This window comes from Artibeus jamaicensis, unplaced genomic scaffold, assembly GCF_021234435.1.
Source record: "Artibeus jamaicensis isolate MK-2021 breed Jamaican fruit bat unplaced genomic scaffold, CSHL_Jam_final contig_233, whole genome shotgun sequence".
Taxonomy (NCBI): domain Eukaryota; kingdom Metazoa; phylum Chordata; class Mammalia; order Chiroptera; family Phyllostomidae; genus Artibeus; species Artibeus jamaicensis.
This window is the reverse complement of record NW_026521486.1, coordinates 23,631,790-23,649,749: the sequence shown is the minus strand read 5'-3', so window position 1 is coordinate 23,649,749 and position 17,960 is coordinate 23,631,790. Positions and strand designations below refer to the sequence as shown.

Here is a 17,960-nt window from a genome sequence, read left to right as displayed (position 1 = left end):
TTGGAACCAACCAGGGCAACAACAGATAGAAGAAAGAACTGTTGATTTTCAGGGTAAGTGTTTCTGTGTTATAGTTTTTTTAAAGCATATGCATGTTTTCCTTTGGCAAAAGGCAATTATGCATATAGACAATTATGCAAAAGTAAAAATTAAATGCTCAAGAATTTTTTAACTACAAAAATTGTATAAGCTTTTATTTTTCTAATTTTATTTAGTTATTTTTCAAGTACAGTTTTCTATTTCTCCCATCCCAGCCCACCCCACCCCATGCTCCCCACCTCCCTCCCATTTCCACCCCCCTTAGTTCTTGTCCTTGTGTCCTTCATACTTGTTCCTCCAATTCCCTTCCCTTTTTGCCCTTAAATTCCCTTCCCTCTCCCCTCTGGTCACTGTCCCCTTGTTCTCTATTTCAGTGTCTTTGTTTTTATTCTGCTGGCTTGTTTGTTTTGTTGTTTAGCTTCCTGTTAAAGGCGAGACCATATGGTATTATGATTTATAACTTACTTTAGACTTCAAATGTGTTGATATACTATTTTATATTCTGCATCTATTACCATATTTCTTGATTACATTCCTCATATATCTCACTTTACTCAAGAGTAAAATGATTTTGGTTGGATGGTCACATTGTCCTTATACTTTAAAATATAAATGAAGGGGTTTGTTACTCTGCCCTGGCCCACAACAAGATGAAATGGTGAAATCAAGTGGTATTTACCTCAATTGTATGTTCAGTGTTTAAAATTTACCATTAAACGCAAAATAAGAGTACTGATCTGAGTTTCTTAAGATTTATGCACAACACTATCATAAAAGCAAGTTTTTTAATATATTATACATGGCATTTAGTTGGCAAAAAAGTTCGCTTAATTTTTTCCATAACATAAAAGACACATTTTTCATTTTCACCAATAACTTTATTTATTTGGATATTTTGTGTATGGCGGCTATCTACTGTATGTTATAACATTGATTGTTCTCAGTTAATGTCTTGATTTGATCGCTGTCAATTTCCACTGTCTACCCAACTGCAAAGCATTGTCCAGCACAAAACTTCACAAACTACTTTTGACTTGTTAAAATCAGTCACAGCACCTTCTCCATACACTGCACAATTTTTTTTTGCATTTCAGTTGTATTTTGCCTTTCTTGAAATAATAAGGCATAATATGCCAAAATGTTGTGTATTTTCCTCCATCTCAATATTAAAATAGCTACACAAAAAATACTAATTTTGATAAGGTTTTTAAAAATGCACTCTGATATGACAGCTGTCACAATGCAATCTAGGAAAATTGTTTCAAATGAATTTAAAGACAACTAAATGCCATGGAAAAAACCAAATGAACTATTTGGACAACACAATATTTAGGGAACATTTTTTCTGTATTGATCAGGAAATAAAGAACAAGTGAGTGAATCCATTACTGAGAAACATGAGCAAAAAACACCCAAGAGAAAAAGTTAAAAAATGCTGAACAAAAGTATCCAAGGCATAGATTATGTTTCTTCTGGGAAAATCTGGAAGCAATCAAATGTGTGAAGCATGATTTCAAAGCAAGAGGTTCACAGTGAATTTAATAAAATCAAAAATTTTTAAAATAATTTTTCTTTTTATTAAGAGAAATTCAACCATTACCAATGTGAATGGTTTAAAATTTATTTCTATAATGTTTGTTAAAATAAGATAAAATACACTGATGTGTTTCACTGCCTCCTAGTGGTAGAATGAGTATGATTTGTTCAAATGAAAGAACTTCTGTTTTTAGTCAGACAAGTATTGTATTTTATGAGAAAACAATTAAATAAGTTGTTTCTCACAAATATAATAGTTCTGATTTCATAACTTTCTCCATCCTCTGCACTCTACAGGGTAATGAAATAGAGCTAGTGTGTGTGTGTGTGTGTGTGTGTGTGTGTGTGTACATCCACCAGTTTACAAGTCAGCAGAAGTTAAAATTTATCTGACACAAGAACACTCTCACCTTTTCCTTCATTAAGCCTATTGCGGTAACCTGGGTAGAGATAAAGTATTGTTTCCTCTGATTTCTTGTCTCAAAGTTCACACCCTGACACCTTTCTTGTAGTGCAGTTCTATGAAACGGGACCTTAGCTTAAACACAGAAAAAGCAGAAGAGCAGTCAAACTAGAGAAACTAAAATTGTGGGAAAAAAAGAGAACCATCATCCCAGAGTCAGGTGCTGAGTGTCTGACCCAGTACGAAGATGGGAGGGAGTTCCTAAAACCCTGGCTGGGGACAGACAGAGGAAAGAAAACCCACCCTGGCAGCCCAGATGACACAAGGTTTGTTTGTTTACTTTTAGCCTGTAACTCTGGACACCCCGCATTTTAAATAAAGTGGATTTGTGCCATCAGACCCAGCCATTTATCCACACGCTGCAACAGCAGAGTTGAGGGAATAATTGGATGACTTATTTCTTCATTGTCTTTATTATATTTGTTCACATTAGTTATGGAGTAAAAATCACCCCCAACCTGCATTTATCTTAGGAGAGGCCAGAACTTAAATGTTTTAAGCTGTGAGTTCTTCCTAAGTAATTAGAGATTCCATCTTGAGTTATCTGAATTTCAATGAGGCTGTGTGGGTACATATATGTCCGTCCTATAGTTTGTGTGGTTGGTCAGCACAAGCTTTGAATGCAGCCATAGCAAGACTTTCCTTCTTAAAAGGATGGACTGCTTTTTATTTTTATACCTCTAATATGGTCCCATGTATTATTTCAGAGGCATAGAAGAAGCTAATTAGTTTAAACCAAATGATAACAATGAGTTAAAATTATTATGATTCAAAGAAGTGTGTTTGTTGAATAAAACAGTGGAAAAATGAATTTTTACTGGGTATTGAATGAAGCCAGATATTAGAATTATGACCTATTTTATCTCTAATTACCTAAAGTATTAAGTTTACATAAACCTATTAAGTTTATTTAAACCTATTACATAAACCTATGTAAACATATTACTTAAACCTATTAAGTTTATTTAAATGACATCAAATGGTAAGAATTTTATTTTATTTATGAGAGAACTTATATTTTATGAGTTAGACCATTTTATTTTCACAGAAACAGAAGTGTTTGAAGCTTAGTGTTTAATAATGATTCACTTTTATTTGTTATTAATTTTCCAAACTTTAATTCTATGCTATTAACATAATTTCTTAAGACATTTATGTCAGTTTTATAATAAGTGTTTTAGAATAAAGCTAGTAACCAGATAACTTGTTCAAAAGTCCATTCAATGTTAAATTAAAAGTGTTCAGCTTAACTTTGAAGTATTTCAGTAATCCTTAAAGGTAACTGTGTGGTTCTTGGCTTGTGAAAATAGACTCATCTCTACGCTGTAACTGGAATTCTGCCAATCACAGAGACCCCAACTCTCCATTAAATTTTTTGCATCATTAGAGAGGAGGTAATACTTGAATCTGTTCTTTGATCCACACTCTGGAAGCAACATCTTCAGAAAGAACTGAAGAAAGAACTCATATTAAAATTAAAGTTGAAGATTGTCTAAAATAAACAGAACTCGGAAATACAGAACTATGTTTATTATAAAGTGAGAAATAGATAACAGACCTGCCTTATAATAAAACCTATTTCAAAGAGAAAAACTCAACAAACACCCTTTCTTGTCACCCTTCTGAATAAAATGTACATACTAAAAAATAATAAAAATATAAAGTTTAGTAACCTTTAGATTCAAAACCCGTGCAACTACCACCCACGTCAAGAATAGAAAACTTCTGAGATCACCAAGCTCTTTCCTCATTTAACTTCCAGTTACCATCCCCTTTCTCCTTCCATATATCACCACCATCTTTACCTCTCACATTATCCTGAGGTCTAATGTAAACTATAGTTTAGTTTCCCCTAGTTTTGAAATTTACACAACAAGAACAATGTAACATAAACTCTTTTGTGTCTAGATCATTTTCTTCAAGTTCTTGTACTAAGAGTTGTCCAAGGCCTGGCCTCCATCTCATTGAGGACAGCTGGGGTAGATGTAAATTCACGTGTCTGGTGAATAAGACACACTCACTGATGTAAATCAGTTGGGGGTCAGTTTGTATACTGGAGTGGGGTCAACTTTATTGAAAACAAAATGAATAATAATGACTATAAAGGAAATTTGGAGGCACAGAACTTCTGGGAGAATGAATTATGGGAAACTGTTGACTCCTTTCAATAATTTTGTTTTTGTTTTTGTGTTTCCTTTTTTCTTAAGATAGGTCTTATGAGTGAGTTTACCACCACATCCAACAAACAGCAGCTTAAAGGAATACACACATAATATCACACAGTTTCTGAGGGTTAAGAATCCTTGAACAACTCAGCAGGATGGATGAGACCCAAGTTCTCTTGTGAGGTTGCCGTCAGGATGTCAGCTGGGGCTGTGTTATCTGAAGGCTTGACTAGAGTGGGAAAGTTGACTTGCAAGAGGTTCATTACATAACTGCTAGAAATAGACTTTATTTCCTTGCTGGTTCTTCGTAACAGACTTCAGCACTGTGTCGCATGGTCCTTTCAACAGGGTTGCTCGTGATATGATAGCTTGCTTTCCCACATCAAGTGATCTGAAAGAGGAAAAAGAGGGAAAAGCCGTACTGTCTTTTATGAACTAGATTCAGAAGTGTCATGCTATCATTTCCACTGTGTTTCACTGGTCACACAGTTCAGCCCTGAGATAATGTGGAAGGAAGTTATACAAAGGTACATGAATGTGAAAGTCAGGACATTGTCTATAACACATACTTTACGAACTTTCAGCTTTACAGACTGACAATATAAGATACATCTCTTTTAGTATTGTGGAATTTACATAGCAACATTTACAACTGTTGCTATGTAACCTAAAAGAGGACAAGGCAACCTAGAGAGCAGGGTTGGTGTTTGCATAATCTCATTTTACACACTATGGCCTGTGGAGCAAATTTGTCCCTCTGAGGTTTTTCTAATTAAATGCCCTTGTAGCACAGCTAAACCCTCCATTTACATATTACCTGTGTCTTCTTTGGCAGAGCTGAGTAGTTTTAACAAAGACTAGCTCACAAAGTTAAAAAACATTTACAATCCCATTTTGTAGAAAATGCTGTGCAACCCATGTGCTTTGATATAAAGAGAAAACATTCAAAAGCTCCAAAATTATGAAAATTTAAAACAAGGGTTAAATGTTCTAAGTATGTCCAGGCTTATTTAATTTAAAGACAATATAAGGCTTCAATGAGCATACTCATATAATGCTTTTTTGTGCTTTTCTTAACATTCATTGCTATTCTTTTACAGTTGTCCCACTTTCCCCCCCTTTGCTCCCCTCTGCCCAGCCCATGCTCCACAGAACCCTCACTGGCACAGTCAGCCCCACACCATTGTCTATGTCTGTGGGTCTTTCACGCAGGTTCTCTGACTCGCCCCTTCCCCTTCTTTCCACTATCCCCCCACCACTCCCCTCTGACCACTGTCAGTCCATGTTTCTATGTCTCTGCTTCTATTTTGCTTGTTAGTTAATTTTGTTCATCAGATTCCTCTTATAAGTAAAATCCCATGGTGTTTGTCTTTCACCAACTGGCTCATTTCACTTAGCATAATGCTCTCCACAACTTACCCTGGAGAAAATTGGTCACACATCCTGTCTCATTTATACAACCAGCCTCTGCAGGAAATTCTGCTTGATCGCCCCTGAAGCCCAATTTCATCAAATAAATATTTTAAAAATATAAACAGTTTTAGCCCTAGAAAAATACATCTTTGTGTAAATAAGAAGAACACTGGGAAGTTTCCAATAATGTACAGTTTGAAAATAATGCTTTTAATAAGGGCAAACAGTCTGATACAGCAGGAAAAAGAGAACTCGAATAGACTGAGAAACACCCAGGGACAAACTTCCCAGTGTTCTTCTTATTCACACGAAGATGTAATTTTTCTATGGATAAAATTGCTGACATTTGCTCTAATATTCATTTGATGAAATTGGGCCTCAGGAGCAACTGGGCAGAATTTCCTGCAGAGGCTGGTTGTATAAAGAGACAGGATGTCTGACCAGCTACCTCCACCACAAGTTGTCAATAAACAAATCGGCTCCAGGTTCCACTCAAGGCTTTTGAATTTTAAAAAAACTTACAATAAATAATTAGTTTTTTAGCTCACTGTCCTTACCATGATATGCAGAAGCAAAAATGACACTCCAGCATTTCTGGAGATAAGCAAAAGCTGTATCTACCCAACTATAAAATAACTCTATTGGGTAAAGTTGGATGTCACTAATGGAGTACCTAAGAATGAATATATCGGGGAACTATAAAACCACAATGAGCTACCACCTCACACCTGTCAGAATGGCTATCATCAATCAATTGACAAACAAGCCTTTGCCAGGATGTGGAGAAAAGGGAGTCTTCATGCCCTATTGGTGGGAATGCAGACAGGTGCAGTCACTGTGGAAAACAGTGTGGAGTTTCCTCAAAAAGTTAAAAATGTAACTGTCTAATGACCCAGCAATTCCACTTCTGGGTGTATGTCTTAAAAAACCCAAACCACTAATTCAAAACAATGTATGCACCCCTACGTTCATAGCAGCATTATTTACAAGAGCCAAGACAAGGAAGCAGTCCAAGTTTCCATCAAGAGACTAGTGAATAAAAAACTGTGGGGTATGATAGAATGTTAGTTGGTCACAAAAAAAGAATAAAATACTACCATTTGGACAAATACATAAAGGGTATTGTGCTAATCGAAAAGTTCAGTCAGAGAAAAACAAATACCATAAGATTTCATTTATATACAGAATCTAAAGAACAATATAAACAAACAAAGTGGAAACAAACTGAAAGGTACAGAGGACAGAGGGAGGTCTGTCAGTGGGCGGCGGGGTTGGGGACGGCATGAAAGAGTGGAGGTGACTGAGAAGTACAGGTTGGTAGTCCCAAAATTGCCAAAAGGATGTAAAGTACAGCACCAGGAATGTACTCAATAATATTGTAAAACTACATATGGTGCCAAGTGGATACTAGAATTATAAGGAGGAACACTTATAAAACATATAATTGCCTAACCACTATGCTATATACCTGAAACTAATACAAAATAATATGGAATGTAAACTGTAATTGAAAAATAACATTTTTAAATGAAGAAAATATATCGGGGTAACTCAAATAAGATTCCTTGTCCTGGCACACATGAAGCAAATTCCTGCTGATCAGAAATCAAAGGAGCATTTAAATGCAATGAACTCTAAAGTAGCAGCAAAAACATCTTAGGGGTCTGTTGGTATGGTAGGCAGAGCTCCAAGCTGATGCCCAAATGTCCATGCCTTGGTGGACACCTATGTAATTCTCTCCCCTTTAATTTCAGTGGGGTTTGCAGACACAGGCATACCTCTTTTTGTTGAGCTTTGCTTCATTGCACTTTGCAAGTGTAGCATTTTTTATAAATAGAAGGCAAGACCCTGTACCAGCAAAAAGATGAAGTCTTATTTTTCTGCAATACTTGCTGTATTAAAGTGGTCTGGAACCAGATCGACAATTTCTCCAGTGTACACCCATATGATGGAATGTTACTCTGTGATTAGAATACATTAAATTACAAAGAGGAAGCTATTTTCAAGATGTGACTAAGGTTCCACATTAGCCAGTTTTTCATTAATCCAAAAGATATTATTATGGATGAACTTGACTTAATCGGGTGAACAGTTAAAAGAGACGGTACAAGTCAGACAGGAGAGGAGTCAGAGATGCTCTTCTTCTGGCCTTGATGACTCAAGCAGCCGTGTTCTGACTGCCTATGGAGTGGGGGGTTCTGGGAAGTCCTACAGCCAGAAGGAACTGAATTATGCCTGGGCCTGAAGGAGCTTGAAAGAGAAATCTGAGTTTCAGATTAGAAGGCAGCCTTGGTTGGAGGCTGTGAAACCACAAGGAAGGAAATAACTGAGTCGTGCTCAGTTCCTGACCCAGAGACAGTAAGAGATAATAAACGTTCATAGTTTTAAGTTCCTAAACTTCTCGTAATTTGTCGGGAACCCACACGCAATGTGTGTTATATACATTCAGGGTTACATAGTTAGGATTACAGGATAAAATTAAGGAAGTACACACCAATTATTGCCATATTATTTTGTTATTTTGTGTGCTTCTTGGACATTTCTGATAGGTAGCAGCTAGGAATGAGCTGACCGAGGGGCAATAAAGGCAGGGCCGTGGCCATTACAATCTAACAAAGAACTTAATACAGGAGGCTGGAAGCAAAAGGAAGTCATGTCTCACCGGTCTACTCAGCAGTCCTGAGCCTGGTATGGTAAGATTGCCTGGTGCCTCCAGCATCACAAGCAAAAATAGCACAGGAGAAGGGGAGTCCTTGATACTGGAAAAGGGGAGCTCCTGTGAGTTTCCATCAAAATCTTACTACAATTGCCAGGTACAAGCGAGAATGGCACAGGACGAGGAGGGGACTATGCTGGAAAGGGGGCCTCTGTAACAATTTCACTAAGACAAAGAGCTTTTACTCACTGAGAAAGAAAGCCTTTGTCGCTGTACATTATTCCCAAGATTTAGAAGGGGAAGATGGAGGGCTGCCTCTGGAAGCTGACTAAGGTACACAACCCCTGAACTCCAATAGTCAGCGAACTTCGATTAGCTAAATACCCACTTGCAGCCTCGGTTCAAATGTGTAGAACAAACCTACTAACAACTTTACTTCCTCTACACGTGGGGCCTTCAGACCAGCTGGGTGCCTGCCTGCAGCTTTGTGCTGATGTGTTTCATAAATAAACTTGCTATCTCATTTCCTATATGCATGTTTGTCTCTCACTTGAATTAGCCTTTTGCAGTGAGACAAGAACCAAGCCCAGGGACGGGGCCTCCTGCCTCGGGCCTCGCTCTCATCCATAACATCTCCTCGCCCTAGTCCTTCTGGTTTACCTCTAACACTGAGGTATTCACTCAACTAAATCCTTCCATGTGTGCTAGCCTATTTCAAACAACAACAAGAAATAGAGAACTAAAGAGTGAAAATAGTGTCTTTCCCCAGAGAATATATCAAAAATCTTATGTCGGAAACATAAAAATATAAAGTTATGTGGTAGAAGACATTTCATTTAAAAAAAAAAACCTCTTTCCTACCCCAAGAATGCAAAGGTGCTTTCAGGATGAACAAAAGCAAAATGCAGGTAAGTGTGAGAGGAAAATATTAGAAATGAAATGGGTCAGATGGGCACAGTCTGAGTGTGACTAATATGACAAGGCCATGCTGTCCCACTGAATGGGTGACTAGTAGCCTCCATTCAAGCCAGAACTTTCCATCATGGTACTCTGAAATTATACGGGAGCTGGAAAACCTCGGAGCTGTAACTGGGAGACAACAGGAATTCTCTTCTCTCAATGGAGACAAACGTTGACATAGGTTACTCTCTGCAATTAGACATCATTCCCCATATTCAGCACCTTCTGTTTTCTCATCGCTCCCTTGTGCTGTGAAAGTTCATGAGTCCTCAGAACAAGGGCAGGGTGGGCTCTGCCCACCTTGTGGGTTAGGGTGTGAGAAGTAGTCACTGACCCTGCACCAGGTGTGGCTAAACGGAAACACTGAGTTTATGAAGGTCATTGCTGACATTTATCCTGGACAGAAATTTTGAAAAAGGAACATCCTTGGTTCATTACAGAGAAAATCACGCTAAGCAGGAAGACAATCAAAGGAACAAACAAAAGTTCCAGAGGAAATTGCCATGTAGGAGGAGGTCAGGGGTAAGGGACAGTTGGAAGAAAAAACTATTCATTTTAATTATGAGCTAATCAATACTATTTTTATTGAATTTTAAATGTGTTATTTTGAAATCACATGGGCGACAAAACCAAAACATATAAAATATCCAGGAGTTATAATATGTGTGATCTTAGTTCAGTAGTTGAAAGATGTTATAATCTTTTTTTCATAATATAAGTGCATTTTCCTAAGTCAATTTTTTTAAAGACTTTATTTATCTTTAGAGGGGAAGGGAAGGAGAGAGGGAGAGAAATATCAATGTGTGGTTGCTTCTCGTGCGTCCCTTGCTGGGAGCTGGCCTGCAACCCAGGCATGTGCCCCGACACGGGGAATCGAACAGCGATCCTCAGGGTCGCAGGCCTGCACTCAATCCACTGAGCTACACCAGCCAGGGCCTAAGTCAATCTTTATAAAGGAAAGTAGAGAGTTCAGTTCGCAGTAGTCCTATTATATTTATACTTTGAGAAATAAAAAGTAAAAGCTCATTTTCTCTTCCTGGCTCCTTACATAATAAAAAACAACTTGAGTTCTTAATTTTTATCATTTAACTGAAATATAAAACTAGTAAATAAATAGGTATGTCAATAGTAATTTTTAAGGTAGCTATACAACAATTTACCAAATAAGAGGAAAGTGGCTTTTGAAACCTGTGAGACTGTAAAAATTCCACTCAGGTCGGAGGAGTTGGACCCGACTGTGCCCCCAGCCCTTTTAAAACATGCTCAGAAAGCCCTCTGTAAAACGTGATGCCTCCCCTTCCACACACACACACAAAGAATTGTTTGTTTTACACTTAAGTTTTAGGAAAAGGTTCTTGGAATTGATTAGATATTAAGATCTTCAATGCACATGTGACTCTTCTACTGGTTGATAAACATAAGGCCAAAAAAATAGAATAAAGAACTAGGTATAGTAAATGTATGTGATCAGGGCTTGGAGTCCCTTTACACTTGTAAACTCTGAAAGCGATCACACAAGAACCCCGTATCTGACCAAAGATTTAAAACTGTCCCACGGAACTGAGGAGCATCAGGAAAAGATGCACAAACGTGTTTCCCTCTGAGGCTGGAGGATGCGCATGAGGAAGGTGTCAGGTGGCACTTCCAGCTCCACATTCCAGCGCAGATACATCCAGAAAGAACTCACTTCCAGAAAAGTGAGATGATGATGGGAAGTCCCAATTTAGTGTTGCAAACCAAGGCCTGAAATGATGTTGATAGATATTATTCAACGTAAATTATTTTATTTAAGTTTTGGCAGAGAAAAAATTTCAGAATGTACACATGAAACTATATTATACTCAATATTGGTTATGTGCATTATATTAAAATATTCATGAAATTATTTATCTTGCCACTTCATCATTTTAGGAGTACATGAACAAATTTCATCAATTTCAAAACATGCTTTCAAATATGAGCAAGGACCCCCCAAAACCTGGAATTATCCTCTGAAGGGTATGCCGCTTGTGGTACAGGCTTCCCCACTAGGTGAGGGTTCTAGGAACCCATCTGTATCATTGTGCCATCTGACGTTGTTGTAAAAGGCTGCATTTGGCTTCAGTCAACTTTATTTGAAGACTCTTTCAAAGCATTTGCCGATTTCATGATGCTTAATTTACGAACACACCTGCCAACACTGGGCTGAATGTTCAGCAGTCTTTGACCAAAACCAGCTTGACCCCTGTGCCCCTCTCTCCCTATTCACCCTGTCTCTCCGGGGCATGGCTTTTCTTGTTTGTTTGTTTCCCTGATGAACAAAGTCCTCAAGGAGAAACATTTTGCCAATGTGGAAGAAGTGAAACGAAAAATGGCAAAAGCATTAAAAGGAATCAAAATCAATGAATTCAAAAAACTGTTTCGAACCCTGACCGTTGTAGCTCAGTGGATTGAGCCTGGGCTGCGACCCAAAGGGTCTTTGGTTCAATTCCCGGCCAAAGCACATGCCTGGGTTGAGGGCCAGGTCCCCAGTGTGGGGCGCATGAAAGGCAATCACACATGGATGTTTTTCTCCCTCTCTTTCTCCCTCCCTTCCCCTCTCTCTAAAAATAAATAAAATATTTTTTAAAAGAAGCTGTTTTGAGCAGTGGAAAAAAACATTTCAATAGGTGTATTACATCAAATGAAAACTACTTTGAAGGTGACTGAAGTTTAAACATGGAAGAATAAATACACAATTTTTAATAAATTTCAGTTGGGAGGGGTGCCCCTAAAATACATAAAATATAAAATGAAACATTTTACACATCCCAGGAGTAGTGAATCAGTAATAACATAAGAGGTAAACTTACCGTTCTTAGTAATACTGGACCTTCACGGCCCATAGTTCTGCCCTGAGCAACAGCTAAAGAAGCTGCTGTTTACAGATGTAAGGATTTCGTTCCTCACAGGATTCATCCAAAACATTGTTCTGTGTGCCCAGCATTATGCACTTCTTTGTGTTCACAATGGAAAATGGTGAAAATCTGTTAAGAAAATAAAATGTTAGCCTATAAGAAAAGAAAATGAAAATGTTCAGGGTTTTTTTTTAAGATGGAACTTTAAACAACACATGTATGAGATATTACCATACTGAGTCATTGTATTTTTTAATTCAATAGCCACCTTTTTTTCACAATTTCAAGTACAAGATTTCTAAAATTCAATTATTGTCTCAATAATCAAAATCATTGAGACCAGAGATATTTTTGTTCTTGCCATTGTCATGAATAGTTTTAATATTACGACCAATTTTGCTTCTATTTTGTTTAAAAATGCATTTGCTAACTTAGTCTAGGAAAACAGAGCATAAAATGTGTCATTGTATCATGCTGCAAATACTATGTCTATGAATGGAAATGAGATTTTAAGATTACAAATATGCAAAAAAATATAAGCCTAGAATATATGAAACATCAGAGAATGCTGAGAATATTGGGTCTCCCCAGAATAAAGAAAAGAATGGCTGTCCTGTTTTCTCTGGACATCTTCTGCATGCAAGGGCGGCTTTTTATCCCTTACGTCATTATTAATCTGCTCACACAAGTGGTGGTGCCACAGCAAAAAGAAGAAGTCATAACCTCTTTGGTAACAGATAAAATTAACTTCGTGTCGCTTGAGCATATACTTGGGTGTTGTAGGTCATGCTAAAGTTGTTATTCTCTCGTGTAGTTTCTCTTTTCTGTGTTCTCATGCTGCAGACAGTGTTTCTGAGGTTTACATTGTCTAGTGAGATCTAAGGACAAACTCATAAAGAGCAGACAAGCCTTGCCTGCCAGGAACTTACGTATCTGGGGAGAGGGTAGAGCCGTCTTCCCACAACCAGACACGGCGTTCTTCACTGTAAGAGAGTCCAATCCAGTAAAACGTTTTACTGAACTTTAAAAAACTCTGTGTGGAAATAGAGACAAACATATTCATCGGATTTGAATCTACTCTGGGCATAATGTCCTTTTAAGAAAGTCAATGTCCAGAATCATATTCAGACTCTAAGTCACTCTGACTGAAATCATCTTTAATGTCTGGTTTAGAAAGTACAGTCACATGTCTAAGACCCATTTTCACCTGCAAAGGCCCGTTCAGTTATGGAGAAAAAGATCACCATCTCACTTCTTGAAGGAATTAAAAACATCATAAATAGGTTGGATTTTCATGGAACATTTCTTTCACATGACATCAACCATCAAATTCGATTCTAAATTGCCAGTATCATGAGAAATAATTTCTTGGATATAACCTATTCTACCTCTACTCAGTACAGGTTCCTCATCCATCTTATATCCCAGAAAGATGACAAAGTGGCATAATTACAGCTATATATATATTTAATTAAAGAACTAGAAATTACAAACTTGCTTAGTTGATTCTTTGAACAACAAAAAAAGACCTATTATTTCTTCTTTGATCTCATTCTAAAATTCCTCTTGTACTTTATCTGGCACATATCTTGATTTTTATTCCTGTATTATAATGATTGTTTTAAGGTATAAAAAATTAGTAAGTCATTATTAGTTCAAATACAACCATTCATTTACTACCTGAAAAAACGATTTAAATCAAAGTAGCCAGCTTACTTAGATGGTATATTATTCTAGGCCAAAGAAAATATAAGAAACTAGAATTAAATACATGCCAGTTCAGTTCTGTTTTTCAGGTGAAGTAGACTGGAATTCTGAGAAGCACAGATATCCCTACTTTCTGCCCAAGTTTTTCTTTCATTGGAAATGAAGTAACAGTTGCATTGGAATCCAATCCACTTTTCTTGGCAAGAATAACAGCCACAGCCTGAGAGAAAAAAAATAAAACTTGACTGATGACATTGCAGATCATTGTTAAGTGCTATTTACTCACTTAAAAATCATTTGTTATTTTTTCTGCAAATATTCTTTGAGAATCTACTTCATTCACCAAACTTCCAAGGATGGTCATATGAATGAATCATGGATATTATATTCTACAGCCAGCACTAGAATTATATGATTTTTCAACCATTATTAATTATATTTAATGTTAATTTGGGTAAGCATACATAAGAATTACAGCATGTTAAAACATTCTGTAGCAGAGTATAGGAAGTGAACAAAAGTTGAGTTCTGCTGTGCACATAGGAGTAAATTAGATAAAAGAGATATTTAAGGGAGGAAGACATTTTAGCACATTTCCTTAGTCAGAAGGAATATGGTACATTGGAAAAATTATGATATATGTTTTAGGTATTTTATTTTCAAAATGAAAATAGATAAACAATTAGTTTGAAGTCCAATCCTACAGTGAACCAGCGCCTTGAACATTTTGTCCCAGACACAGGACTACATGGTACACACTCAAGTCTTCATCAGGTGAATGGCACTAAAGTTGCCGTGCAGACAGGGGCTGCAGGGGATGGGAGGTGATGGAAATGGGGAGAAGCTGGGCACAAACTTCCAGTTAGAAGATTAATGTTCCGAAGATCTACTGCATAATACTGTTATTACATTGGTAGTTAACCATCTGTATTACACATTTGTTAAGTTGCTAAAGAGTAGATATTAAATGTTCTCAGAATTAACAAGTGTAATTATGTGACATGATGCAGGTATTAGCTAATGCTATGGTGCTCATCATATTGCAAGAGGTTAGTGTATGAAATCAACATAGTATACACCTTAAAGTCACACAATGTGATATGGTGATTACATCTTAATAAAGCTGGGAAATTCCCTGAGGACAAAAAGATAAATAAATCCTTGTAATATCACAGAAGATGATGAGACAACTAAGAAAATTTGGAAAAAGAAATTTAAAAAACTGGAGTAAGATCTGGCTTAAGATAGAAAAGTAGGGTCAGATGCAAACATCTCTGCAGTGTATTCTGAGTCTGCAAGAAATAGGAGCAATGATGAAGAGATATAAACGTATGAGTGTACATATTCTGAGCAAATATGGGCAGGTAGGATGAGTTTTAACATGCACTAGAGTTTATTATTGATGTTACTTAAACATGGACGCTCACGCAGGTAAAACATGTCATTTCAAGCTAATATTTTCCTTATTACTTAAACATTTAAATGATGCACAGTGTGATTTAATAATTCTTACATTACAGGATGAAGAAATGAGACTATCCTACGATTATTAGGTAAACTTGTATTTTACTAAGTGTAATATTCCATCACACTTCTGTGTGAGAAAAATAGAAAACTATTTCACACACTAACAAAACTAATATTTTCCAAAGTATGGGACCTACCTCCCAGAGGTTCAGTGGTGGGTTCTGGAGATGGTATTGGCTGGACATTCCCTTTAGTAAATGCTAGAAGAAATTATTAGACATTTGCTTAACCAGGGGACTAGATGGTAATGAAAAAATATAATAAAGATTTAAAAAAGAAATTTACTTAATTACATACAGGTGTATTAAATAACACACTATTACACATTAGTAAAATGAAACCTTTACTATTAAATGCTTTCATCAGTCTTGATGTTTATATAGACTTGCCTAGAAAAACTTACCATTGTTCAACAAAATTCCCAAAGTAGCCGTCAGCCCAAGGCACATTACTCCTATGATCCCAGAAATCAGCCTCCATGGAGTGGTCTGAGGAGCTTCAGAGAAAGAGAGGTAGATAAATCACTTAAAGAGCAACTACCGGAGCTAAAATTCTTGTAAACAGAAACCAGGGTGAGAGGATCCAAAATTTTCTTTGGTTTGATGACTCAACTACCTTGCCATTGGAAATGAAAACATTCCATTCAGAACATTACCCACTACTAAAAATTTTATGTGGTATGCCTTATTCTGTAGTAAAATTATCCAGATCTTTTTTTTCAGCTCTGTCTCAGAAAGTGTATATAATATTTATATGTAAGATCTCGTGGCAAAGCAGCCCGGAGATAGAGTGAGAAGGGATGAACAGGCACTAAAGTCTGTTTTATGAGCTTACATAACAGACATTAATTTAATTTTTTTCAACAAAAACCACAAGATACAGTACAATCCCCATTAGGTAGAGAGCAAATTTAGAATTCATTATAGTGTTATTTTCTCAAGGTACCAAAGCTGGTAAGTACCCAAGTCAGAAACCAAATGAAAGTTTGTCTTGGACCAGCGTCTTTATTTAACATGTACCATCATTATCACACTGGTGCCACTTGGGAATGGGTCCCTCTGAGAAGGACCAGGTGCTCGGAAACTTGAAGAGGCCTTTCAGGGAAGAAAAGACACAGGTGCAGGTGCACCTGGGGTGATGAGAAGGCCCCCCAAACAATGCACGGGCAGTAGTTGGGGAGCTGGGTTCATTCCTCAGTGCACTGAATTATGATACACAAACAACCCTTTTTTCACAAGGGCACTACACTTCCTAAGTCCCCATATGACTTGCCTTTCCCCCTCAAACAAGTCAACCTTAGGAGATTCTGCGTAAACATCAGCACACTCCCAAGAGTACCGACATTCACAGCAGCGCAATAGGTCAACGTGAAAATCTAGGTGGCTTTTGGATGGTGCAGCACAAATGCTAAGTTTTTAAGCAGCACTTGTAATTATAGTGTCATTAATATTTGGCATGCTATATTCACTCTATACTAGCATTAAGTGGCTCATAATTTAACCTGGAAAATTCAGCTTTCATTCAGAATTCAGAGCTTTTCTGTCATAAGTCACTCTTTAAACCTGATGGAGAAACTTCACAAAATCATCTCTAAGTGACAGATGGAAGAATCAGAGACATAAAATTAAGTGTAAAATGCTTTCCATAATTTTTTCTTAAAGCATGCCCCAAGATTAGCTATCCCTGCCAGAAAGTGAGAAACCTTTCCTGTTTTGTTTTGTTCTTTTAATTTAAGACTCAGGCTGACATACCTGCCATGAGAATGTTGCTCCGGACAAGTCACCGTGTTTGTTTGTTTAAGAAGAATGGTGTTGGGTCACAGAATTAAGCTGGAGGCTAAGAATCTGAAAGCTGTGTATGAAGACATTCAAAAGGTGAAGAAAATCTGTGTATTTAAGCCATATCCTTGGTGTTCAGGAAACCACAATACAGGAACTTCTCACTACACTTGTGTAACACAAATTTTCTACCAAAAAAAAGTGAGAAAGGGTTTTTAATGTTTGAATGGCAATCACCTTTTAAAAATATTCAGAAAATAGGAAAAAAAGATGGGTATACCAAAGGTACATTTACTTAGTATAATAAAGTTCCACAAACAAGTTTCCTCTTTTAATAATTAGAAACATTTATAATTTGCCTGTGCTATTCACAGATTAAACCACTTGGCATACGTTAGCATAGTTAACTTCTGAAAATGGCTTAATAATAAAGATACCTAAATACACCCATTTTTCTGATGAGAAAACTGAAACAGAGCTTAATACCTGGCCAAAGTCCCGAAGTTTGATACTCAGGCTATGTTTCTCCAGAGCAGCATGCAATATACTTCAAATCAAACCTGTCCTTCTGTGTTTATGTTTTATGATTTTTGTTTCTTTTCTTTATCACAGAGAGCTTGGTGTATTCATCTTTCATTATATGTTTCTGGTCCCTCAATCATTAACCCAGTTATGGATGGTGAAGGTCAAAAAGGTGGCACCAAGAGTGATTTCCCCTCACTGTTTCACACACACACACACACACACACACACACACACACACACACACACGTGCTGTAAATGCCCGGGCTGGTCTGGGCTAGCCCCTTGGTGCCGCCTCATTCGGGTGCCATAAAGCTT

General features: G+C 37.1%; 1 protein-coding gene across 2 annotated transcripts; it reads right to left on the bottom strand.

Annotated features, from left to right (window-relative positions):
- Positions 1-9,836: 9,836 nt before the first annotated feature.
- On the bottom strand, positions 9,837-17,221 carry LOC119065742 (natural killer cells antigen CD94-like). 2 transcript variants are annotated; one of them, XM_053661448.1, is made up of 7 exons: positions 17,094-17,221; positions 15,746-15,838; positions 15,480-15,542; positions 13,884-14,035; positions 13,038-13,141; positions 12,064-12,237; positions 9,837-10,975 (listed from the first exon to the last, which is right to left on the bottom strand). In XM_053661448.1, exons 1-6 carry the CDS (start codon positions 17,098-17,100, stop codon positions 12,117-12,119), a joined length of 540 nt encoding a protein of 179 aa, XP_053517423.1. In that variant the 5' UTR covers positions 17,101-17,221; the 3' UTR covers positions 9,837-10,975; positions 12,064-12,116. The 2 variants fall into 2 exon arrangements, with proteins under 2 accessions (XP_053517423.1, XP_053517422.1); XM_053661447.1 differs by lacking the exon at positions 17,094-17,221 and adding an exon at positions 15,958-16,218.
- Positions 17,222-17,960: the final 739 nt, after the last annotated feature.